The 25,710-nt window shown below is 44.2% G+C and overlaps 1 protein-coding gene across 3 annotated transcripts in view; it reads right to left on the bottom strand.

Moving 5' to 3' along the window:
* Positions 1-25,710, bottom strand: part of LOC146869503 (phosphoenolpyruvate carboxykinase [GTP], mitochondrial-like) — a 103,806-nt gene that overhangs the window by 9,858 nt on the left and 68,238 nt on the right. For all 3 annotated transcript variants that reach the window (XM_085601630.1, XM_085601460.1, XM_085601545.1), the window contains 6 exons: positions 19,397-19,651; positions 7,508-7,692; positions 4,020-4,223; positions 3,220-3,407; positions 2,830-2,992; positions 2,450-2,668 (listed from right to left, as the gene is read on the bottom strand). In XM_085601630.1, coding sequence (XP_085457756.1) covers positions 2,450-2,668; positions 2,830-2,992; positions 3,220-3,407; positions 4,020-4,223; positions 7,508-7,692; positions 19,397-19,428 — 991 coding nt within the window. In that variant the 5' untranslated portion in view covers positions 19,429-19,651. The remainder of the gene's footprint in view (positions 1-2,449; positions 2,669-2,829; positions 2,993-3,219; positions 3,408-4,019; positions 4,224-7,507; positions 7,693-19,396; positions 19,652-25,710) is intronic.

The following is a 25,710-nucleotide window of genomic DNA, read 5'->3' as shown; positions in this document are numbered from 1 at the left end:
TGCGCAAGCGCTGTGCCGGCGAAACCTGACAACACAGATGGCTTGTGCAATAGGATCCTGTAATTTCCCTTTCTTAGAAGGGTTACTCGCAATCGGTGATTATCTGGCAAATGAGGTTCAGCGTTCACTGAAGCACTAAACCTCGAACCAGACTGCTTTGATATGTTTTAGAGAAAACCCGGTAATTCTGGCTCCTTTGAAATGTTATTTCCAGGAAGTACGAAGCCCCCGCCAAGAGACCCTTATATGTATTGTGCGTTGAAAAAAGTATAAATCAGTCAAATCATAACAAAACTCCCTCTATAGCCATGCATCGTTTCCTGGATAGATGTCATTCTCACGTTTTCATTTTGTTTGCATCACGGCCATTTTGCATATTTTGTCTCCTGCTACTTGTCTAACATTTTATGCATTGAATTTTTTTAATGCTTGAATACTGGTTGCATTGTCCCCCCGGAGCTTTTGGTGTCAACACAACAAGTGTGGCACACCTGGGCATACACGTCATCAATTCAGTCATTGATTAAAAATTAAACATTAAAGTGCAGGTACTCTGACTCCCAGGATACCTGGTTGCAACGCAGAAGTGCAGATACGCTATCATTAAAAGTTTGCTAGTTAAAAATACGGAACTGTGCCTTTCAAATTAAAAAGTGCAGCTACCTAATAACTGTCCATTTAAAGCATGGATTTTCTTGTTAAGGGGCGGACCTCCCTAGTTTAATGAGTCAAAGCCCATTTCGCTCTCGTTTTATTGAAGAAATGCAAATGTCTGTCTGCCTGCTAAATCGCTAAAACATTCCCCCGGTCCGAAACGGAGAGGTCTGAATTGAATCATTCTAATATAAGGCGGATCTCATAATAAAGTTCCTGGCTTGGGAGCCGTGTGCTGACAGTACTCTACGTGCGCATGCGGGCGCTTTGATGTTCTCAGTGGCCGCGCGGCTCACTGAGAACATCAAAGCGCCCGCGAAAGAGATCAGGCAGGCTGACAAATGGTGCGCGTGCCCGGCGCACATGCACTGTAGTTGGAGGCCTGAAAAGCACTAGTCTGCACTTCCAGATCCCCCTTTAACAAAAGCTCTCGCGAGAGCAGCGCTAAAGCGCTGGATCAGACGAGACCTGAAAATGGAACACATGTCCCTTATTACCCTGCATTATCCACTAGTTTCTGGGGTCATAACTATCACAGGGTTTACTCCCTCTCTCGATGTGCCTCGAACCCAGTTCTCCATGCTTCCCAACTCTACCACTGACCCTCACGGTTCAGATCCCCGAGCATCACAAATCTCAGCACCCAAGTATACATCTGGCCCAGGCGTCCAGGTGGACACGGGCCCCAGTGAGAACCATTTCATCTCTTCAGAAAAATGCATCAAGTCTCAGATATCCTACGTGCCAGCCGTCAGTGGGCTTCTCCCCCCCCCATCCTGAGTATAGCAAAGTCACTCCAGCCCAACCAGAAGTACGTATGCCACTGGAAGTCACAGCACTTCAGTGAAGCCCAAGAAAATGTTGTTTTCTGTATCATAACCGCTACAGGGATAATTGGTGTTTGGGATTTAACTTTAAACTTGTCTGAGCATTTCAGCATAGATTACCTCCATGCTGTAAATATGTTTTTGATACAGTTTACTACATCAACGTTTACAAATGAACAGCCACAGTACTTTTGATATAGGTGGAGACACATCATTCAGTAAAGGCTATTAGGGAAACATGAAACTAAAAAGGATATGTCTTAGAAGCAGGTGGGGCAAATATATCTTGGACTCGTACTAGCCATATCTGTCCCTGTGCAAGCTGTGCAGAGATAGCTCTCTTGCAAGAGTGACAGTGATAGCACTTTGGAAATATAAAAAGTCTGTCCTTGGAACATACCAAATGTGGCTGTGCCGAGTTAGCAGGTTAGAGCACCCACTGTGGATGTCCACGGGACAGGAGTGAACACAGCGAAAAGGTTGCATTCCTTCCAGTGCTCATCTTATTTCATGAATAATGGAAGGCGGGAAAAGTAAGGTAGCCTGGTCAGAATTTTAACTTGAGACAAGCAGCTCACAGGGAATGTCTACATCGAGGACTAAACATGGTGTCATGTTGTCTCATTGTAACACTGTGCAATGTGGAATGGTCAATGGGTCTTCGCTGCATCTGTCATACCGCATAAAACGGACAGGCTTTCTGTGTGTGCGCCATAAGAGCACACCGGACAGACCATTTATATTTTCTTGATGGATCTCACAGTTCCCTCTTGCCTCGGATACAAAAGGTGAGGGGGACATGCTTGACGGACCACCGGGTCTGTGCGCTATAGCCCTGCTAAGCAGGTCAGGATTTGGGTATGCCTGTATGGATTGTAACAAAGACTAAAAGGGCCACAAGTCAGGGGGCATAGCCATGATATGATTACTAAAGGGAATCCTCCATTGCTCCCCTCAAAGGCACTCACCCTGCTTCCATGGCTTGCCAAGCCAGGACATGACCGTAGCCCCGGAAGGCAGAGGCTCGTCGATGCCCTCCCAGTAGACGCCACCTTCACTGGTCTCTGCCACATTGGTGAAGATCGTGTTCTTCTGCATGGTCCTCATGGCATTGGGATTAGTCTTCATGGAGGTACCTGGCGCTACGCCAAAGAAGCCATTTTCAGGGTTGATGGCTCGGAGGCGCCCTGCAGAGGAGACGGAAGCAAAGGGTTAGGGGGAGATGAAAGGGGGAGCCTCAGGGAAGGAAATGCAGATGTGTCGAACGAGTGAGTCGAGCGAGAGAAGTGAGAGGAGGTTTCACACATGAAGCTAGCAGAAGAGAGCCGCTTGCAAGAAGGGTGGTCACCTTCAGCGTCAAACTTCATCCACGCAATGTCATCCCCAACACACTCCACTTTCCAGCCAGGCAGGGAGGGGCTCATCATGGCCAGGTTGGTTTTCCCGCAGGCACTGGGGAAAGCTGCTGCAATGTACTTCTTCCGTCCCTGGGGATTCGTGATTCCTAAAATCTGGAAGAAGTTGGTGAGAAAGACATTTATGAAAATATGAAGCCAGTCCAGCTCTCTATGCCCAGCTCTGCCAGTCATTCTCCACATCGTTCTTACTCTGCAGTCTTACTCTGCTCACTAGCGCGTGATTAACCAATCATCGCTTAGCCTTGAGCATCCTATGGCCATCTCCCATGCCTCCCTTCTCTGGCCCTTTTCCCCCTCTCACATTTTTGTGCTGTACTTACCAACATGTGCTCAGCCAGCCACCCCTCATCTTTGGCAATGCGCGATGCAATGCGCAGTGCGAAGCATTTCTTGCCGAGCAGAGAGTTGCCGCCGTAACCGCTGCCAAAGGAGAAGATCTCCCTCCGATCTGGCACGTGGGCAATCAGGGTGCTCTCCGGATTACAAGGCCAGCCATTGGTAAGCGGTGCTTTGTGGGAGGCAAGGGGACCCATACACATGAATTTCAAAAGTACAGTCTGACCAGGCTGAAAGAACGAAGCTTATGCCCACATGTCATGCCCTCAAACCCCCATACTAGCGCTTGTTCACACTAAAGAAATTCCTCCCCAGCGATGCTGGTCAGTGGTGGAACTCTTCAAACTTGTTCCCTTGAACCCCCACTCTGGAGACACTCCAATACCAGTCGCAAGCGAATGTCTCCACCCAGCTATGGGATACAACTTATTCCACCCTCCAGCCATTCCCAACCAACCATTCAATACAACACTCCCATCGGCCACTTCACACCCTGTAATACTAAACAAGACACTCAAATACCATCCAAGTGACACAATACTCCACAGCCCCCACAGTCGTGTAACACTTCACACAGCCAGTTACTTGATAATCCACTGCTCTCCCCAAAACTACACAACAAGCCACACTGCTTCTTCTGTCCATAATCAGGAAAAAACCCAACTCAACATATCAAGGAACACGCTACGTTGGACGGATGGGAGATACGCTACCACTTCTTAGTGGACCTCTGGCTCTCCGGACTGGAGCTCCATCTCAGATGGCTATGAAGCTACTTAGTTACCTCGCAATGGCAGGGGTCGTCCCACGGAGTGTAGGCACTTCACAAACTCCTCATCCCCAAGAGTGTCCAGCACACGGGACCCCATCCGTGTCATTATTTTCATACTGGCAACGACGTATGGCGAGTCTGTGACCTGGACTCCGATCTTAGAGAGGGGAGATCCAATAGGACCCATGCTGTACGGAATCACATACATGGTGCGACCTATGGGGCAGACATGATACAATGCAAGGAGCATTACCATACATGGGGATAAGGTTATAATCAGGTAGATTGGAGACAGCGTTTCACTGGTGTGAGAAAAAGAAAGATTAAAAAGTAGGGTGTTATTAAAAATGGAAAGAAAACATAAGGGAGTCAGAGGTAAACTCGAGAGAAAATAATCTCCCTGTGATCGACGGTCACAGATGTTCTTATTACAACGAATTTGTTCTAATTTCATAATTCGCTTGGAAAAAGCAAATGATATCATATGTAGTATGCAGCATTTAATGATAGGTTACTAGAGGCATCACTTTTGATCCACAAGCACCACTGGCACATGGCTTTTCCTGCCCTCCCTCAATAACAAAGTGAGATGATGGGCAGTATGTGGAGTGGTAAAAGGCTTTTGCCATTTTTCAGCTCAACGTGGATGGCACCAACTAATTCTATGCTTAAAGACTTTCCTGCAAAAATGGCAAAAGACCGTCAGTTTTCAAGCTCGGCGTAGATGGCACTATGCTACTCTTATGCTTACAAACTCTGCTGGGAAAAAAGGCATTTGAGGTGAGTAGTGTGAGAGTGTTCCATATGAAGGAGCTGCACTCCACCTAAAACCTGGAACTACTCCGGGTTCTTATTGTGTGTGTGCATAATCTATGGGGCACTCCAAGCCTGTAAAATGGCTGGGTATGGATAAGATCAGAAAATGCGCCTTTTTTATAAATAAATACACAAAGGGAGTGGGTTAGAGAAGCATTGAAACAAGGGAGATGTATGTCGGTCAGAGAACATGTGTCAGGTAAACATGAAGAAGGAGCTCCACAACAACAAACCCCTGTGGCTGTCCTTCTGCTGCAGCTTTTCATGGTAGAAAATGGGTGGACCTCGTATGTTGTTCTCCATTAGTGAGTGTTCAAAACTATACAATGGCGGCGCCCATAAAGTTTGCATCCTTTTCTTGATTTAAACGGTCTGAATTGAAGGAGTGAAATGGCAGATCATACGCGTTACTGAGATACTACAGCAAGGGACTCTGGAATCCCACTGTCACCACGATACTCCTTGGTGACTTGGGGTGCCTGGAGGACATGTAGTTCGGGTACTTCAGTGGTGTGTCCATATATTATAGAGGTTAGTGCCTGTAGTTAGGATTAGGTAAGGGTTTCCGGTTAAAGGCATGTTTTGCTTTCTTAATGAATCTGACATCAGTCAACAAATCTGGGCTTAAATGGATTCCACTTTGGTTCTTTATGACAAGCTGGGTGCAGATCTGTTTATTGAGGGCCAAAACTAAAACTGATATTTCGAATTTTAACTCCCCTAGGTACAGGACACACGGATAAGCAGAATTACACCAAACTTGCCATGCAAATGGAACTTTACTCAAGGGAGTAAGTGCATCAGTTTAGTGTGGTGTAAACCCGGTCAGTAGTTTGAGAAATTAGAGTTTAAAAAGTGTTCCAGTCTAGACTTGAAGAGGTAAAATTTTAGAGAGATCAATCATTAATTTACGAACCCGGGCGGGGGGGGGGGGGGAGAAGAGAGAGAGAAGAGAGAGAGAGAGAGAGAGAGAGAGAGAGAGAGATCAATCATTAATTTACGAACCCTCCACGCATTCAGAAATCCATGGGCGGGGGGGGGGGGGGAGAGAAGGGGGAGAGAAGAGAGAGAGAAGAGGGAGAGAGAGAGAGAGAGAGAGAGAGAGAGATCAATCATTAATTTACGAACCCTCCACGCATTCAGAAATCCATGGGCGGGGGGAAGGCGGGGGGGGGGGGGGGAGAAGAGAGAGAGAAGAGACAGAGAGAGAGAGAGAGAGAGAGAGAGAGAGAGAGAGAGAGAGAGAGAGAGAGAGAGAGAGAAGAGAGAGAAGAAGAATACAAAGAAGAATTATTATTATTGTTATTGTGTTGTCGCTGCTATTACCCAACACGGAGCACCAAAAAAAGAAAAAAAAATACATACGGGAACAGGGTGAAGCTACCCTAAAGCACGTGAGGGCCCCCAAAGGAACCCCATCAAAAACATGGATATATATATATTTTTTTTTTTAAACATGGTGAGACTCAGAAATCATGTGCTGGATTTGTGAATTCTAGAGCCTCCCAGAGTCCAAAGGTTTGCAAAATCCTCAAATGAAAAAAAGAAAAATGAATGATGCAGCTGGAGGTGGCCACACACGAGGTTTGGAACTAGGCCCTGCGGTCAACAATGATGCACAGGCTGAAGGCCGCGGTTGGCAGCCTGCAGTAGGTTGGCGAAGGATCTAGCAAACAGCCAGACCATGATCCCAAGCCATGTCTGTGGCCAGTGCTACCCCCACCCCCCCAGAGGTACTGTCGAAGGCCCCCTGTGAAGCAGGAATTGGCTTCCCATAGTGGGTTTGGTTGAGGGTTTGGCCTTAGCCCTATTTGCCAGCCCTCACTGAGCAGGGCGTCTGCAGCAGGGATTGGCTGTAAATAGAAGATTGGGGGCAAGGAGCAGTTTCAGACCATTTAAAAAAACTGAAATTCACTGAAAAACCAAAGGTTAAAAAAGTAAAGCTATGGTTACCAGTGCATCATTTTGTAAGTTAGTTCACCTAACCATAACTGGCCATTTTCAGTAATTTGTGTTTAGGTTTTAGAATCATAAGTGCACTTTAAATGTGATTTTTTCAATGAATTTCAGAGGTGTTTTTTAAAACACATTTTAAGGTCTTATTACCAAGGCTAACTATAACTTGAGCTTAACCTTTGGCTGTTTTCCACTCAATATATATATATTATCCTCTAAACAAATTGGTGTTAGAAGGAAGTTAAGGTTGACTAATATTTCAAAAAGTGGCTCTACCATAAAACAAATGTGGTCTGAAACTCACAGGTTGCGATGGTGCTTCCACCTTGCGATCCAACTGACCCTGCGCTAAGTCAACAGCACGAGTGAAAAATGATTTCCCCCCCCCCTTTGAAACTTCTGAATTTTTTGACTAATCTGCATGAAAGTTGTCACGCACTTAGATGTATTCTAAATTATTGTCATTGCCAACTTTGGTAGAGATTAGTCAAAAGGGGAAAGTTATTAAGGATTCAAACATCCATTTTCCAATGGCGTGAGATAGAAAGAAAGGCATGAAGACAAGGGGTAAGAGAAAGAGTGTTAGAATAAGGGATGGAGAGGGCATTCTAATAGGGGAAGGATCGAAAGAGCACTTTTAGAATGAGGGAAGGGAAACTTGCAACCAAAAATAGACAGCTGTCAGAAAGCAGGGGGAAAAAAGTAGGTTCCTCTCACATCCAACTTACCCTTCATGCACCCTGGGAACCGTGCACCAGCTGCCCGCTCAAAGTCCTCAGGAGACATCCAGTTGCCCAGCTGACCCTTGGCACCACCAACAGGAATGGGCACAGTGTCCCGCTGATTTTCGGTCACAATCACAGTCTTTGATTCCACTCGTGCCACATCCTTAGGATCCGTCCTGGTCAGCCAGCTACAAGAAGAGCAACAATGCCGGCATGATTAATATAAAAGATACTCCCCAAATAATGACTTTAACCCCAATAGAAATGAAGAACAGTGGACGTGGTGTGTCGGCTACCAGAAGAGCAGTTTACTTATGTGTTACAAGGGTAGGTGTCCAGATAGGCTCTGAATGGCCACCTTAAAGAGGACTAGTCAATCCTGATTGGCTGGCCACAACCTGAGCAATAAGCTATGGCAGCCAATACAGGACTCTGGAACATGGTCCCTGCATCCTGAAAACAAATGAAAAAACATATAAGAGGCAGGCAGGGTGAGTTCAACCTGACACCAATAGGCATGTGGGGGAGGGACTCTCCAAAGAGGCCCCTTCCCTATGACTGGCTGGCCACAAGCTGAGCAATAAGCTATGGCAGCCATTACAGGACTCTGGAACATGGTCCCTGCATCCTGAAAACAAATGAAAAAACATATAAGAGGCAGGCAGGGTGAGTTCAACCGGACACCAATAGGCATGTGGGGGAGGGACTCTCCAAAGAGGCCCCTTCCCTATGACTGGCTGGCCACAACCTGAGCAATAAGCTATGGCAGCCATTACAGGACTCTGGAACATGGTCCCTGCATCCTGAAAACAAATGAAAAAACATATAAGAGGCAGGCAGGGTGAGTTCAACCTGACACCAATAGGCATGTGGGGGAGGGACTCTCCAAAGAGGCCCCTTCCCCATGACTGGCTGGCCACAACATGGACAGTCATTATGGATGATGTGGGCATGTTCCCTTTTGAAATGCATTGTAGTAAATGCCAGGTTTTGAGGGTCATAAAAAGGAGCACATATAAAGGGCGATAACAGCTTTTAGTTCGAATATAAATCTGTTGAGTGTACCATACTCATTTTAAGATTTGTGGTGTTTTCTACAGTGATTTTATCATGAGAAAAACGCTGACCTTCTGCTGAGATTTGATGAACCATGTTTGAAAAAAAAGTGTTTTCTCTTATGATTTTCTCATAGAGATTATGGAAGGTACTCCAGGAGGCAACACTTTTTCTATATTCACACTATCTTCCGTAGCCATCTGAGTACAAAGTTTGATGTTCGGAGTAAAACATATACTTTCAGCAGCCGCCTGTCAGTTCTTTCCCCTGCGTTCTGCGAATCTTTCCAAGGGGTTCTATTGAACAACTAGAGCAGTAACATTTCTATGTATGACAAAACCATAGCACACTTTAAGCCATCTTCAAGGAATTCAAGCTGGAAAACCGAAAGAATTTCCTTTAAAAATTAACAAAATGATGGGGTGTTCTTTTTGTCATAGAAATGATGGCTACAGTGCTAGAAAGCTAAAATGAGGAAAGGACAGATTTTCTAGGAGTTCTCAAAGGTTCCGTATCTATTTCAGTAAAATATTCGGACGCGCAGACTGGAGCATGCTATTTCAACTCCAGTCTGTCAGTAAACTCTGTTGTGGTCAACTGCAGCTTTACCACAAAGTTTAAATGAGCAACTAGAGTGCTAACATTCTGTATTCAGGATAAAAGTGTGGCACACCTGAGCTCCATCTTGATGGAATCAAAACTAGAGAATACAGCAGTAAATTAAAAAAAAAGTTTCTTTTTGTTATAGTAATTATGGTCAGTGCTCTAGACAGCTAAAATTAGATCACAATTTCTGTGTGGTCTTAAATATCTTCCTCGTCCATTTTAGTAAAACATTCTGACATGCAGAGTGAAACATGCACTTCCAACACCAGCAGCAGTGTGTCAGTTAACTCCAGTGGCGGCTGGTGAAGTTTGAGAGTGGTGTGGCTGGACTCCACACGGGAGTGGAGGGGAAGGGATGAGGGGGAGGCAGCTTTGGGGTTCACTTTAGGGGGGTCAGCATTTTTTGGGAGGCCGGGCGCCATTTCCAATGCAAATCTTTTCAATTAATTGCATTTCTCACTGTTTCATCTGCATAGCCAGCAAAGTATGTGGCTAACCGATCAATTATGGGGCACCATATTTCTTAAATTTGCATTGCGGAGTTCATTTTGTGCGATTTAAAACTGTAAGCCACACAGAAAAATAAAGGTTAAAATGCATTAAGTGATTAAGAAAACTTGAATGCAATATGGTATAATATTGGTACATGTAGAGAATTAATAGTTCTGTTTCCTTGCCAGCAGGAACACCGAAAACACTTGGCTGCTTCTCTTAAATCGCATTTATAGAAACTGTGTGGTGTGTGATGTAAAGCATGTGCATCTTATGTCCTGCAACACATTCATTTATTGAGAGATGCTGTGGCGGGGCTGCAGACTGGCGCAGACCTCATAAACAGTGTGCCCCTATGTGGAGGAGCCTACATCATACATTTAATTTCTCTGGCATACTGATACAGCGATTGGCAATGAAATCATAGAGCACTGCACTGGATTAATATTAGGCGAGTCGTACTTGCAGGGACGAATTGATCATTATTAGACTTAAAGTTAGAATCAAATTTAACAGAGTCCGAGCATCAAAAATAAAATGAGGGTCATCTGGGAGCTGCAGGGTCTGCTGGTATCCCTGGGCTCTGCATGATCTCGGTGTCTGGCGGAGTCTATTTGTGGGGGCAGCCGGGCGAGGATAGACCGCGCACCCTCAGAGCAGAAGCCACATGAATTTTCTGTAGCACAGGAGATGATGCGGGTAGTTTTCCTCATAGCCATAAACGGACACTCATGAGTCCAGCGGGCGCGGTAGACAACAGAGCCGCCGTATTGTGTGTCATTAAGCATATGGCTCGCGTGAACACCTTTACCGCATACAATGCCCTGCCGCATTGCCCAACAACTGCTCTTGAATAGGAGCTGATTTGCAGCCAGTGTCATCTCGGTGCGAGGCAGAGGCCCCCCTCACCTCCCACCTCCACTGCCTCGTCTTTTACGGAGAGGGCAGAGGGTTTGCACCTCGCAGTCCATGAGCTCATTTCATTACAGCTGAAAACAAATACTGGGAGAGTTCGTCTAGCAAGTAATTCGCTCAATAAAGACTCTAGAGTAACACATTCAGAGCAACATGATTTGTACTATTGCTGTACTGAATTACAGTGAATCTAGCGCACCAGTGCTTGGACCAATCCGTTCCCAGTTGTGTAGTATAAAGCGCTCCACATAGAGTGAGTTAAGATCCTTTGCCCCTATTCCAACTTTGCTTTACATAATCCTTCACTCGTTTTCAGAGGTGCAGGGAGGTGAATTGATTTGGGGTGTTTTCTGACAGGTTCGTGCATGCTCTGCTCAATGTGCAAACAGGGTTGTTTCTTGAAAGGCCATTGCCTCTGAAAGGGTGCAGTGTTTTTCCGTGACCTAGAGAGGTGGCGTGCTAGCTCAGTAGGTTAATGCTCTTACGTCAGGCCTGTGAGATTCTTCAAATGCAGCATGGCTGACTCAACCTTTCATCCACCCAGTGCCAACAAAAAGAGTACGATTAATTATTGTAACCTTAACACCTTTTTTCCAAAGATTTGAGGCCCTGTTTAGATAGACCTGGATGAGAGATTGGGTATTTTTTATTGTTCGTAGCACAAAACGGAAAACTGGATTCATTCAAGTTGACATTAACCCAAAAAGAGCAACTTGCGTGCTGTTCAAATTAAGAAAATACTCGCTAAGCTTTTTTTTTTTTTTTAAGCTTACCCCTCTTTGTGCCATGGCCCACGAGCAAAGTTGGGGGTGCACTAGGGAACCATCGGGCCTTCAATTGTCGGGGAAGCTCAAGCCTCTAGGCGAGGCTGACACGGACCTAAATGTAAATGTAAATGTTGTAGACTTGTAAAGCGCACAGCTGCCCCAGCAACGGGGCGTCCCGGCGCTGTAGACCGCTGGGGAACCCGTCCTGGCTGTGCGCACCACCTTTTCTGCTCCTCAGCTCCTGGCTACCAGTGCAGGCCCAGTAACATAGAGACACTGAAGCTGGAGCTAAAACCTTGGTGTCTGCATCAGGCCCGATTCTAGAGGGTGGGCACCCAAACATGAGCCTGGCCCACCAAACATGAGCCTTGGCCTTCACAGTGAATCTGCCACCCATGTACAACAATAACAAATGTTTAGATAAATGGTGATTTATGATCCTGCTGGAGAGCAATCATTTGTCTGTTTGTAGTTTTTAAATGCAGATAAACTGAATTTTATGTGGATAGCTCAGTGGGTTAGTGCCTTTCTCACAGAGATCCCTGTGTTACTCGCAGTTCAGAAGTTGCAATCCTAACATAGGAAAGTGACCTATGAACTGTCATCAAAGAGCTGCATACAAACTTTGGCTTTTTTGTGTTGTGATATAGTTAGAACGTCCACCGTCTTTCATTATTCTAATGCTGCTAAAAAGAGTTTGGGCAGTTATACATTTTTATCAGTAAGGTCAACCCCCAACCACTGGAGGACTCTTTAAATCCTGAGTTTGTTCTTCTCCAGACCAAATCCTCGTAAAATGTATTGCCCACCAGCATGGATGACGCGATTCCTACACTTGTAATCCTCATTGCCTTATGTGACATTCCCAGTAGAATTACTTATTTTCTCTGTAGAACGTGTGCGTGATGTAAAGTACTGTGACACCCTACACTGATATGAGTAGCGCTACACAACAAATGAAATGCATATGAGAAAGGGGCAACGGAGAGATGAGGGGCACTGGTGGAGGGTGGTAGTGAGGGAATCCGAGGAGGAGGTCATGGGGAGGGTGGGGGAGGGGCTAAGGAGAGATGAGAGGCACCGGTAGAGGGTGGTAGTGAGGGAGTCTGAGGAGGAGGTCATGAGGGGGAGGGGCTACAGAGAGATGAGGGGCACTGTTGGAGGGTCGCAGTGAGGGAATCCGAGGAGGAGGTCAATAGGGGGGGCCATGGAGGGATGAGGGGCACTGTTGGAAGGTGGTAGTAAAGGTATCTACCGAGAAAGAGGTTATTGGTGCGGCGCCAAATTTTTTTTTCGCATCAGCACTAAAGCCGGCCCTGTCATGGCCTTTCTGTTTTTGGTTAATTAATTAACAGTCGGTCATTAGGGCTATTGTGGAACATACTTTAAAGTACATGTTAATTACATTTACTGCTATATTCAAAGTTTCGAGTTTGAAGGTGATTTTACTAGTGTTTTTCCCCAGGAAGAATGAAATTGGAACCGGATGGTGGCTGATATGGGCTGGGGCCCAAGGACAGCTGTGAGATAAGGTGCACTGGAGAGGAGTAGTGGATAATCAAGCCTGTAAGGGAGTGCGTTGCAGAGTCCGGGTCAGGTGGAGGTAGTAATGAAGAGGGAGTCTCCCTGAAGGCTCGCACAGAGGGAGCCTGCAAGGGAGTGCGTGCAGAGTCCGGGGTCAGGTGGAGGTAGTAATGAAGAGGGATTCTCCCTGAAGGCTTGCACAGAGGGAGCCTGTAAGGGAGTGCGCTGCAGAGTCTGGGGTCAGGTGGAGGTTGTAATGAAGAGGGTTTCTCCCTGAAGGCTCGCACAGAGGGAGCCTGTAAGGGAGTGCGTGCAGAGTCCGGGGTCAGGTGGAGGTAGTAATGAAGAGGGATTCTCCCTGAAGGCTCGCACAGAGGGAGCCCGCAAGGGAGTGCGTGCAGAGTCCGGGGTCAGGTGGAGGTAGTAATGAAGAGGGATTCTCCCTGAAGGCTCGCACAGAGGGAGCCTGTAAGGGAGTGCGCTGCAGAGTCTGGGGTCAGGTGGAGGTAGTAATGAAGAGGGTTTCTCCCTGAAGGCTCGCACAGAGGGGGCCCGAGAAGTGTCACTTGCCTGATACTTCCACCTCAGAAACCTCCTCTTCTCATCAAAGGGACATTAAATGGGAAAAAAACTGTTTTTGAGAGTGATAACATTGAGAAAGATTTGGAAAAGAGTACGTTTTACTAGGCCTTGTAAGACTAAGAAGAGATAAAGGAGGGCTTGTAAGCAGGCCTGGCTAGACATATAAGAGACAAATCAGGCCTGCAGTGGCAAACCCGAATACACCCTTGTCCCACCCAAATAAAAATTCCTGGAGCCTGGCCTGGTCTGCATAATCCTGCTGTTCACAGCCGCACGGGAAGCATACAACTCGAGTCTGCGCGGTGAGTGATGACAAACTGCTGCGCACACTCGATTTTTGAGCAAGCCGCCTCCCTGCAGCCTCTACCCCACCCTTTCCCAACTCATCACAGGGTGAGACCCACCCCCAATGACGAGTTGGAAAAGGGTGGGGTGACCATCCTCTCCACTCCTTGACGGACGTGTAGCCCCAGTGTTACAGGGCTTTAGTCTAAAACGTCGGGGCTATTTTTACCCCCATGTTATCAGGGGGTGGAGACTGGTCCTTTAGGCACTTTCTTTGCCGAGCTGATGACCTCACAAGCCTCAGGGCTGTGAGCTCCACAGCCCGGCAAAAACTATAGACTCTGGGCCCACCCACAGACAGCAGATTAAGGGAATGCATCGGTGTAACTTGACAGTGACAACACAGTGCCAGAATCTAATCACAGCAACAAAAGTCTCCTCCGAATCGGACTCAAGAAATTTGCGTTTGTACAATTTTTTCGTTAAAACCCCCCCCAAAAAACGGATGTAAAGTTAGTCATTGCAAATTTGTTCTTTTTATTTCTTTTTTGTACATTCCTTGCTTGCGGTGTTTGATATTGTGTTCCTCTTGCCTGCTGTGTTTGATTCTGTGTCCTGCTATTTTTGTACATTCTATTTTGTAACATTTCTCTCATGTTACGTAACTGGTTCTATTGTACAGCGCTCTGACGCCTTCGGGTAAAGTCCGCGCTTTATAAAAATGCATAAATAAATAAAGTGTGTATTTTAACTTTGACAATGGCCGACCCTGGGGGATTAAAGTAAAGGGGCGGAGCCCCGACGCCCTGGTTTAGAAACCGCCACTGGTTAACTCCCAAGTAATCAACTGCAGCATCACTACAGTGGTCTAATGAACAACTAGAGTGCTAGCAATTTGCATTCAAGGCAAAAGAGAGGTACGCCTGAACACCATTCTGTTGGAATATGAGCTGCTGGATTTACAGCCTTTCATAAAGAGCAGTCTGAAGTAAATCAGCATTGAACTGTTAATGCAGGCATGGAACCTGAGAGTTAAAAATGCGAGAAGAGGTCTGCGCCATAGTAATTTAATCCACGATGTATTTTTAAAGGGCTAAATGTCGGTAAAAAGAGATATCTGCATAAATAGAGCATCCAATATCCGTGTGTCTACTCAGCCTCCTGATCTTCTCAGTTGCTTAACAGGTCCCTAATTTATATTAACTTTATGTGACTATGGTCTTATCCCTGCTGTCACCAGTGATGTAATTTGACAAATCATCAGCGACGTAATATGTGAGGTCATAAGCAGGGCGCAATTTATAGTTAGCTCAGTAAACGGTAACTGGTGAATTTCCAGGCTATTAAGTGGGCCTTCTCACGGTGCCCGTGAGAATAAAAAGGAGCCTTTTCATGGTATCTGGGAGAAAGGGAACTTTTCACAGTGCCCCGGTATGAAGAGTACGCATTCCCACAGTATCCTGAAGGACGCGGACCTTCTCATAGGGCCCATGGAGAGATGAGTGATCTTCATAGTGCCTAAAAGAGAATAAGATCATCTCAAAAGTGCCATGGAGCCCTGGAGTGGCCCATACAATGCTAAGGAAGATGAGGGATGCCTTTTAAAGTGCCTGTAATTCTTTCTCACAGTATCTGGGAGAAGTCTTTCTCACAGTGCTCAGCAGTAGGATATATTCACACAGGGGAGAGAAAGGGGCCTCATCACAGTGACCCGGGCAGGAGGCCTTTTCACTGTGCCCAGAACAGCAGGGGAATTGGTGCACAGGAGTAGATGCCATGTTTTTTCTAGCCGGATTACCTTTTTACTAGTGCACATTACAAAATGGATGTTTTGTGTATAGTGGACAACCTGAGATATAGCGTTCTTTGTGGGCATTGTATACCATAGCTAGCAGATTTGTGCGTTTTTGTACGTTTGAGCCAGAACCAAGAGTCAATTTTTACACAGGGGCTTTGGTCAATCCTCTTCATCCACTGGTATGTTCAATTAGTATTTGCATTTTGGTTCTATCCACCACAACATGGAGCATAGGGCGGTTATCAGCTCACTCCTGTTATTGGCTTTCTTCACTCAGTCGATGTCATTTTTACGCATGATCATCCACCCAAAAAGCATTCCACTTCAGCGCAAGGGATGGTGACATATTGTTTATATTTCTACTTTTATTTCATTCTTTTTTCATTCATTTCTGTGATGGGTAATTTTAATTTATTTATTTTTCACCTTTAGGCGACAGCAATTTCTAGGTCGGCCTACCAGAACATACAGCTGTCTGGCTGCTAAAGACAGATTGTATGCTTCCCAAGAACAGAGAGGCTTGAAACCGACCCACTGTTTAACATTGGTTGGCTTTACTGTCACTCTTATTTGTCTACTTCGTATTCGATGGCTTGCCTAGTCCATTTTGTGTCTGTCCAACCCCTGGAGCATTGCCAATTTACTTGTGTCTTTCCACTCTTCACTTTTAGGGAACAGTTTTTTCTTTGGCCTAGAGCTCTTCATGAGAGTGCATGCATTTTCCAGTTGTTCTCCTGACCCTTGGCATATCTGGAACTGTTAAGGTTGAAAAACAGAGACTTCCCTGTCTATTGTACTGTGCAACCCTTCTGAAGGACGCCTTGTATCGAGCGGCTCCCATCGTTCTTGCTTAGTCAGTGACCTTCGTTTGCTCCAGCAAGTCATCTACTGCTCCACCAAACAGGTAGTCTCCTGTATGTGGTCTATTGACCAATTAGGCCATTACCTTTGGTTTGAAGGTTGGAATCATGAGTACTGTGTGTTTTGTCACTACTGTTCCAATACACAATTATCTATTGGCAATGTCTGCTATGTCTAAGGATGATTTCGCGAATGTATTTGATCGGGTCTTTCCCTCTTGAGTGGCACATTTTAACCTATTTTTATAGTTTTCTGGTGGATACAGCATGAGGTCTCACTCTCCATTGTTGATGAAAGCATCTGCTGAGCTGATTAGTGGAGCTCACTGTTCTCTGTTTAGTTGTGCTGCCCTGTCTGTGTTCTCCTAACTACATACAGCCTTCTGCTGTGTTTGTCTGGTGGTGGGTTGTGAAGGTGAGCACATTGGCTCTCTTATGGGCTGTTGTCTCCATTAAGAAATCCACAGATATATTGGTTCTAATGTATCCACACGTCTTGAGGTAAGGCCATATATTCCTTCCCCTCTCAAAGTTACCGCCTTTAATGAGGCTGGTTCACTGATAGCTTCCTTACCATCGTGAATTATGCTTTGAAGGAATTGGTTGGTTTCATCTCCGTTTTGGGTGTAGCGACTCTTGTAGGAAACCTAACGGTCTGTTCTTCCGCTAGCTGTACTCCGTAAAGACCGGTTTTCTCTTCCTAAGAGTAGGGTACAGGCAGCGCTCATCTGGGGGTGGTGGCTGGGTGCTGGAAGTAAGCATGCAAGGAGCGCTGCAACAACTCCAGTATAACCAAACTGGAACTCAGTGATATGGAGATTGGTGTTTACGTTTCTTTCTCTGACTGCAACTTTGTAGGATTTTGTAAAGTGATCTATGAACTATGTGATAGACTTACCTGGAATACAGTGAATGAGAAAGGAAAGGCTGGGTGCCTATTTTTATCTAACACACAACACAATTTAAATACCGGTCAATGAACTGTACAATATTTCAGAATATATCACCAGTTACAAGAGCACAAATGAAGCACGGTTTTTTGTAATTCTGAAGTGTGATGGAAACAAAGGGTTTTCATATGATCGAAACAAATCAAGACATGTTACTCAGTGATGCACAAATGATAAATACTCGCTGAAAACCGACACGTTATCTATCATGTGTGCTCTGTATAGTTTTATCAGTATATCTATGCAAAGTTAGTGGCCATTTCAATGGAATATATGCTGCCTCCAAATGGCATTGTCCTACCTCCCATGCTTTAATAATGGATTTGCGACAGTGTGCTCCAAAATGCACCCAAGGCTGCAAATCACACCCTTACCTGCTGCTGAATGGGCGTGGCTCATTTGCTACACTTGATCTTTCTGTGACGCATTAAAATCCCTTCAGTGATATTACATTGATGACAGCACCCCCACTCTGAAAATTGTTCCATCAACACTGGGGGGGCGGCCTTCATGGGTAGGAATCTACTTCCCCCTGTGGTGAATATGCTATTACATCCTGCCATTAATTTTTCATCCCAGCGTGTGTCCTCATTTAAGGGGACATTTTTCTTCCTCACCAATTGAATGCTCACCATCCTAGAGCTCCCATAGAGGTTTTGGGGTTGCTTTTAGGAGTTCTTCCACTGTCTCTGTGCCTGGCGTGGGGGATTTTTGAAGCACATAATCTGTGATCAATCGCCTTCTCCAGTAGCAGCGCTGCCATTTCGACTTCAGGCATTCGTTTCTCTTCTCAAAGCCGCCTCGATGTTGACGATTGATCCCCTCTTCTTCTGGTATATCTTTCTCCCTTGGGATGTCCTTGTCCTTTCTTTCAGTCTCTTGAAGCCAAGTGCCAAGGTTTATCTGCTCTGAGGTCTCGTTTTCGGCCCAGTCGGCTCCTTGGTCTTTGAGGTTGTTCGACTGACAAATATTTCAGCATCTAAGGCTGTTTCCTTTCTTCAAATACAACTCTTGTGGCTTTCACTTTAAGGAATTGTAGGTGCACATTTTGTTTCTGATGTCGAAATTCCTTTTTCTGAGATTTTCTCATACTACTGATGCAGACTCTTGCAGACACTTTCTGCTCCCCCATGGATCCTCCTGCATCTGCTTCTTCTGGGACATGCAAATCTTCTTAAACTAATAGTCCTGCAGCCTTTAAAGATGGTATCTCCTGCATCTTCAAGGTTTTAGAATTACATTTCTCACCAGTCTTATGGCCTTCAGGTTTCTGATCTTTTGGAAGACGTGCTAGTTTATGTTGTCACTTCAGGCAAAAACGAAAGGGAGCATTTTCTTAAAGGCTTTGAAGAACCTTTTTCCTTTGTTTTTCAGCGATTGTTTTCAGCATCTGTGTACTTTTTCTCAACGTCTCTGTGCTTTGCCGCCAATTCTTAATTTGAAGAACCGGTTTAAACCTAGCCACTTTTCTTTCCCCTGATTTTTGGTGGCCGTCTACCTAGAGTTCTCAGCGATGTGTCAAAACCCAACAGTGATAAAAATTCTAAAAGAAGGCTACTGTGTCGCCTGTTCAACACTCAAAAACAAATAAAATAAATAAATAGCGAATGTTTCGGGATGCCAGGTTTAGATGGTGAAATGATGCACAGCATGGGACTCTAGAATAAGTTCCACATCAAAATAAAATGATCTTCAAGTACCCTGGAGGAGAAAGAAGTTTTTTTTTTTTTTTTTAACAGTGTCCAGGATGAAAAAAAGTACATTCTCACAGTGCCTGTGCAGTTGATGGTGTTGCAGTGGAGGGTCTCACAGTGAGCATTTCCTGAATCTTTCAGTGTCTCAATTCTTGGGTCAGCCAAGTAGCTAACCTTAAAGCACTTCCCTTCTAGTACCTCCTTGCAATTGTTAAAATGCCTTGGAAGTAGTCCTTGGACTACCAAATGCAATTCAATCCCATAAAGACATAAAATAAATAATAACTGCTCAGTGTGCACTATATAAGTGCCAGGTAACAAAAACGCCCACCCACGCCCTGCCACCCCGCTGCCTGCTCTTACCAGTTCTCATATTTGCTCAGTCTCTTGATCATGCCATCCTTCTGCAGCAGTGCAAGCACACTGCGCTCCTCTTCTGGCGTGCCATCACATATGTGGATGCTGTCTGGTTGGCAAAGCTTGGCACTGCTCACCACAAACTCCCTCACCCTGCCAGATAGCAGGTCCAGATCCCCATTCAGGACCCGCAGAGCATGCACTGAGCGACCTGGACTCTTCTGTGCAGCTGCACATTGTTTCAGCGAATGGGAACAGATCCTGCAAGGGGGAGAACACGAGATTATAAGAAAAGAGAACACGCGTCAGACAGTGCAAAGACCAGGTCGTGGTTTCTTTTTAGAATGGCAAAACATTCTATTCTGCCTTTTCACTATTTCAGTTCAACTCAGGGCAGCCCGCTCTAAAGTTTTGTCAAAAAGCAATAACAGACCATTTCCCCTAATTTCTGTACATATAGACAAAGCTTACAACAGTAAAATACGAATAACCCCTTCACCCCCCCCCCCCGCCTCCCCCTCCCTCTCTTTTCCTCTTGGGGTTTTCTTGATAAGCCAGGGGAAAAACCAAGGTGTGCATATCATCCACACAAATGAGTGAAGAAGCATGGCCAACGTCTTTCTTACCCAACTGACTACCCCATTAACGTGTAATATATCAGATAAAGTACCCTCTGACGTACAGTATAAGGGTATTGCAAGTCACCAACAGTTCCATCACCATCTAGAGGAACGAGACCAAAAGAACAAAAATTCTTTATGGGGGTCATAAATCTCCAAGGTGACTTGTAATAGCCTTATAATGTACAGCAGATTATAGTTTATTCTTTAAAATACATGGTTACGCCATACTTGCGTTTTCATGTTCATTGAAGACGAGAAGAATAAAAGCAGAATCTTTAGATTGCAATTAAATGCAACAAAAGCAGTTCATATTTGTATTTATTTATTAGAATCAGTTTAAGGCAACTCAAGTTAAAAAGTGGTGTGGCTCAAGTGACATAAAACATCCAAAGATTGTAGCTTTCCGATAATAACCTATAGTGTGAAAAAATAAACATATTGCTATAAATATCTCATTTCTGCTGATCACTTTTTCTATTCACAAAAACCTAGCAGAGGAAGTATACACGAGTTCCTGGTTTCCTTGTTTAAACTGCAGCTGTTATCATACTCCATGACCCGCCCTTCACCCTTGTTACTGGCTCTGGCATCTGAAAGAGCTATTATGTTTACACCCATGAAGAACAAAAGTATACTCTGTAGTGCAAAATACATACAATAAAAAGTAGTTACAAGTGTGTTGCAAAAAGAAAGGTAGAATCAGTTTAAGATTAAGAAAATCGGCTGTGGCTCAGAACGTATAGCAATATATACTATGCTGTTCCTGTAGTTACCTAGGTGGAAAAAATAAACATGTTGCCACAAAAATCTAATTTTTGCTGATCACTCTTTATTTTAGAAAAAGAAAATCAGAGGAACGGAAAGCCATTTCTCCTCTTAGTTACTTAAATGAAGCTGTTAACTGCTTTTCACCTTGGCTGCTGGCAGGATACATTATGATTAGGTCTCCCGGTTTTATGGTATTTATTTTTTCAACATTTCCGTCTGTATTTATCCACATTTATTTTTTGCTAATTTGTTCTATATGTATCCATTTTTATTTTGTGTTCACTGTACAAATGAAGCAGCAATAAGTATTTTTCCACATTTATTTAAATTGTAAATGTATACTCGCATTTCAATGTCCTAATGGTTTCATCGGTATACAGTGCAATAGCGTGGTCTGAAAACACTTGCCTTGTAGAATAGCATAAATAACTGTAGAACTGCCCTTAGTTAAGCTTAATTAAGAAATCTAGTCTTTTTTTTTTTTAATCTCTCCTACTTCTCAATCGGTACACTACTGACCTGGCACTCATGATTGACAGTAGAGGAAAAAAAAATCACCCAAGCAGGCCTATTTTCCATATTTTTCTGTATTTGAAAATGAATACGCACAGGAATATACATAGTTTTCTGTCTGTATTTATCTGTAAAAATCAGTAAAAACGGAAAACAGGGAGCCCTAATTATGATGTCAGAACTCCACTGAAAAAGTTATTACAGTTGATCGGGTCCATCATTTATTTATTACAGGCCTCTAGATACATCACAAACTCGACTGCAATAAGGAAATTAGAGACTGGCTTTTATAAAGTAATTGCAGGCTTCTATGTATTAAAAAGGCATAAAAGGGCTGCTGTACACTCTACTGATGTATTCATAAATGTGATGTGCACGTGCCACAGCGGTTAAGGATAAGGTCCCTCGAGTGTTTGTACAAATATACGAGGCATAGGAGCACGCAGGCACCTGTGCAGTCAAGGAATTAATACAATTTTAAATCAGACTCTAATATGAATCTATCTTTTATTGATGTAAAGAATATTCTCCGCGGCGCCACTAAATACAAATTACTAACTAGACGCATGTTTTCAAAATGACCGCAAAAGACAAACTGAATAATCATTTCAACACCATAGTATAAACTTGGAACTTTCCAAACACGTGGCCTGGCCCATTCCTTCTGCCTTTAGAGATGTGCTTGCTCTTACTCCAAACAAATATCTGACCATGCTTGAATCATCACTAGCAGGAGAATACCTCATAATGGAAAGGAATATTCTACATAGGGACCAGATAGACTTCCCACCCAAGTAGCGAACAACAGACAAAAACGTTGTCTTACAAACTCTGATGGACGAATATGTAAAGAACAAGAACAGCGCACACATATTTGCCTGCTTTTAGGTACTTTTGAAAAGCTGTTTACCTCACCGGGCAACCAAGACGAAACAGGAGACTGGAATAGGGAAAAAAAGCATACGACATACTAAATCTATGGTATGCCTTAAACAGTGCTTTAAATGGGCCGGTACTGTCCGGTACGGAGTACCAGCACTTTTTTTTTATTTTGATAGAGAGTGTACCGGCACTTCTCAAAAGAAATGCAATACTTTTAATTGGAAAGTACCGGCACTTCTCAGAAACACGCAGTTACTCTTGTATAGAGTACCTGCGTTTCTATTTTTCCATTTCAAGCACTGCCTTAAACAACTATTAACGCAAGCTAAACAACAAGAAAAAAAACACACTTTGCCAATAGGTGTGACATTGGCGTGCATCCTTTTGGCTTCTCTTGGCTTCTAGAATGCTGGATTTGTCATGGTTTTTGTAACAAGCTTTGGCAGGCCAATAGGTCTCGCCTATGTGAAAGCTAATGGGTTTGCTGTAGCCATGTTGTAGTGCAGCGTGACTGCGCAGCATGGCTAAAAGTAAAGCGCTATGCTCAGCCAGCACTTTTTTCTAACTTTACTTTTTGCCATGATGCTGTACAACATGGCTGTAAGACACAGGCAAAGCCACTAACGTTTGCATAGGCAAGACCTAATGGCCTTACCAATACTTGTTATTGTCTCCATTTACCCCTATTAAGGTTATTGGGGTTTTTTCTGCCATTAACAAGTGGGACTGCTTTGCCACGCTTATCTCAGTTTGTCCTCCAAGCATGCAAATCGTGCATTTTATTTACATTTTGCATCACATCTGATCTTTACTGGCTGTTTGTTTTAGTAGAGGAGTTAGCGGATGTTTTTTCTGCACTGTCAGACTCTTCACGAGACAAGTTTCTCCTAGTTCCCAAAAAGTCTTAAGAATGTCTTCTCATGGTCTGAGACTTTTATAGCCTCAAATGGGGCATGTTTTCCTATTTTCCTCTGTGGCTATGCACATACCTTAATTATGTTGACAACACAGGAGTACATCATTTTTGTGGTTTTGCTTACTTGAAACGTTTTCTGTCATCTTTGAAGAACCTCTACAAATCCTATTGAAATGCCCTTTGATGAAAGATATTTAAAGATCGCTGCATCTTCATTCCACATGCCACAACATAAACCACTTCTTTTTCTGATCTGCAACCGAAGGAAAGTGGCATTTTGAGTGGAGTGCATGAGAGCAGAGAGTATGGCCCAGATGTACTAAATGTCAGGAAGCACAACTCACTGTTCAAATCTATTGTGCTGCGTTTTGAGAATAGTATACAAATTGTACAGTCCCTTATTTACAAACAGTGATGCACTGATGACGTCGTTGACCATGCTTGCACAATTAATGCCATGTTAGTGTGACGCTAAGAGTCATGGCAGGGATCAAATGCAATACAGTGGGGTCTTGCAGGACATTTGTACTTGAGGTACACCAATCTCTACAAATGTCTACGTGATGAGAAATGTCCACAGATAAGCCTCCTAAAATGCTTTCGTTGCATCTTGTGATACCCTGCCTGCCCATTGTTTGCCCACTGGTTTCATGTATGGCTAGGATTTAATGCAAAGGCAAGTTCGGGCTACTTTAGAAGAGTTGGCTCTGTGAAATCATAGGGCTATTCACAACATTCCCACCCTAGTATACCACATTCGCTACGCAACTCAAAGCCACTGGCTGCGGCACCCGGTCTACGTTTCAGCAACTTTTATTTCACACAGGAAAGTTGATTGTTGCTGCAGTCTGATCTGTCTTGCATCAAGTAGCGATGCATTGCCTGGCACAGGTGCCCTGGACAACGCGTGTGCCTATTACATTTTTAGAAGAATTTAATACAAATGTGTGTGCATGTGTTTGTAGGAGGGAAGAATAAAAGTGGCAGCACTTTTGTGTGTCTGTGCAAGTGGCCACACATGAGTGTTTATATGTGTGGACTATTTCATGTCAAATAGGATGGAACTGCCAAACTGAACCAGACAAACCTATCGGCGCGATGATCGACAGGTCCCTCAAACATTTTAAATATGTTTAAAGTACATTATAGTATGTGGAACACAAGGTTTGATGCAGAAACATTTCCTTTAGTCCAATGTGTGGTTGATGGCAATCAAAGTGGACTTGTAGTATAGAATCCTAAAGAATGCACGCTTTATTATAACTACATTTTCATTGAGTACATCAGGCTCATTTCATTTGTTGTTTAGTGTACTCAGGATTGCACAGTTTCTGTATAACAGACCATATCAAAGAATGCCAATAATAACGAATAGCTAGTCAAGGACCATATCAACTCCCGCTTTGTGTGAACATGGTTGTGTTGCTTCTGTTTGCAGCAGTGACTGTGTAATAGTTTTAATTCTTTATTTTTTTTAACTCTGGAAGCTTATTCGTCACTCCAGCACAGGCCGGCATGCAGTGCTCCTTATACCTGCGAAATGCTGTAATGTTTAGATTACTTCTAGAATACCAATAACCGGTGCTTGGAGGCGCAAACAGCGACTGGACGTGTTACCGTGGGCAGTACTGTCTGCTACCTGGTTTACAAAACATCCTTATGGTGCATCGTGACTGTGCAGAGCCAACCAATACACAGTGCCCCCATCTGTGTGTGTGAAGGTGTTCCATAAGAGCTCTCTTGCAGTGATTTATACTAGAAAGGTTAATCCCAAGAGAAAATGGCCACAAACCAACAGCCAGCCCAGAATTCGCACAACAAGGCAGTGCGCTCTTTCACAAAACAGCCGACCAACTAAAAAGTATCTCCATCTGAGTGCGAGCAGTGGAAGAACATTACTCTGTACTTGGTCCACACTCCACCAAAGGGACGAACACACGAAGAGGAAGTGCAGTCAGCATGCGCTAACCAACAAGATGTGGACAAGAACAAAGTAACCCCCACTCCTTTTTTAACATCTTCTTTGTCATTGTGTAAAATCAAAAAGGGCTCCCACGTAGTCCGTAGGCCGCATCATGCCCCGATCTGCAGCAGAATGGGATTGACCCGATGATGAAGCATGCTACCAAGGGGCAAACCTGGTGGGTGAGGGTTTTTACAAGAAAACCTTTTTTTTCACATGTTTTTTTCAGTGGAGAGTTATTTCGCATGACATAGCTGGGTTTCAATTTTTTGAATGATACTGAATAGGACATGAAACAAAATTGTACGCATTCATTTGTAACACAGCTTTTAGGCCTTCGTTTATCTTAATTATTAATCATTAATGTAGCTCTAGAACACATTTAAAAGTGCTTTCTATTTGTACATGATGTATGAAGTATGCACCGATTAGGACTAAAAATACTGGCTTGAAGTGATTTTGCTTATTTATGTACTGTGCGTTACATTACAACACCAGTGGTGCCTAAATCAGCAGCATAATGTAAACTCATTGCAACCCCTTCCCCTGTAAAACTCACTTAAGGGTCCCCAACCAAGGCTGTCTCTTGTGCTTGAATGTCTCTCACTTGCAGTCTGCAACGGCCTATGAGGGGCCCCTGAAAGTTGACATCAAG

Source organism: Triturus cristatus, chromosome 1_1, assembly GCF_964204655.1.
Source record: "Triturus cristatus chromosome 1_1, aTriCri1.1, whole genome shotgun sequence".
NCBI lineage: Eukaryota > Metazoa > Chordata > Amphibia > Caudata > Salamandridae > Triturus > Triturus cristatus.
Note: the sequence above shows the minus strand (reverse complement) of the source record. Positions and strands in the feature narration are given on the sequence as shown.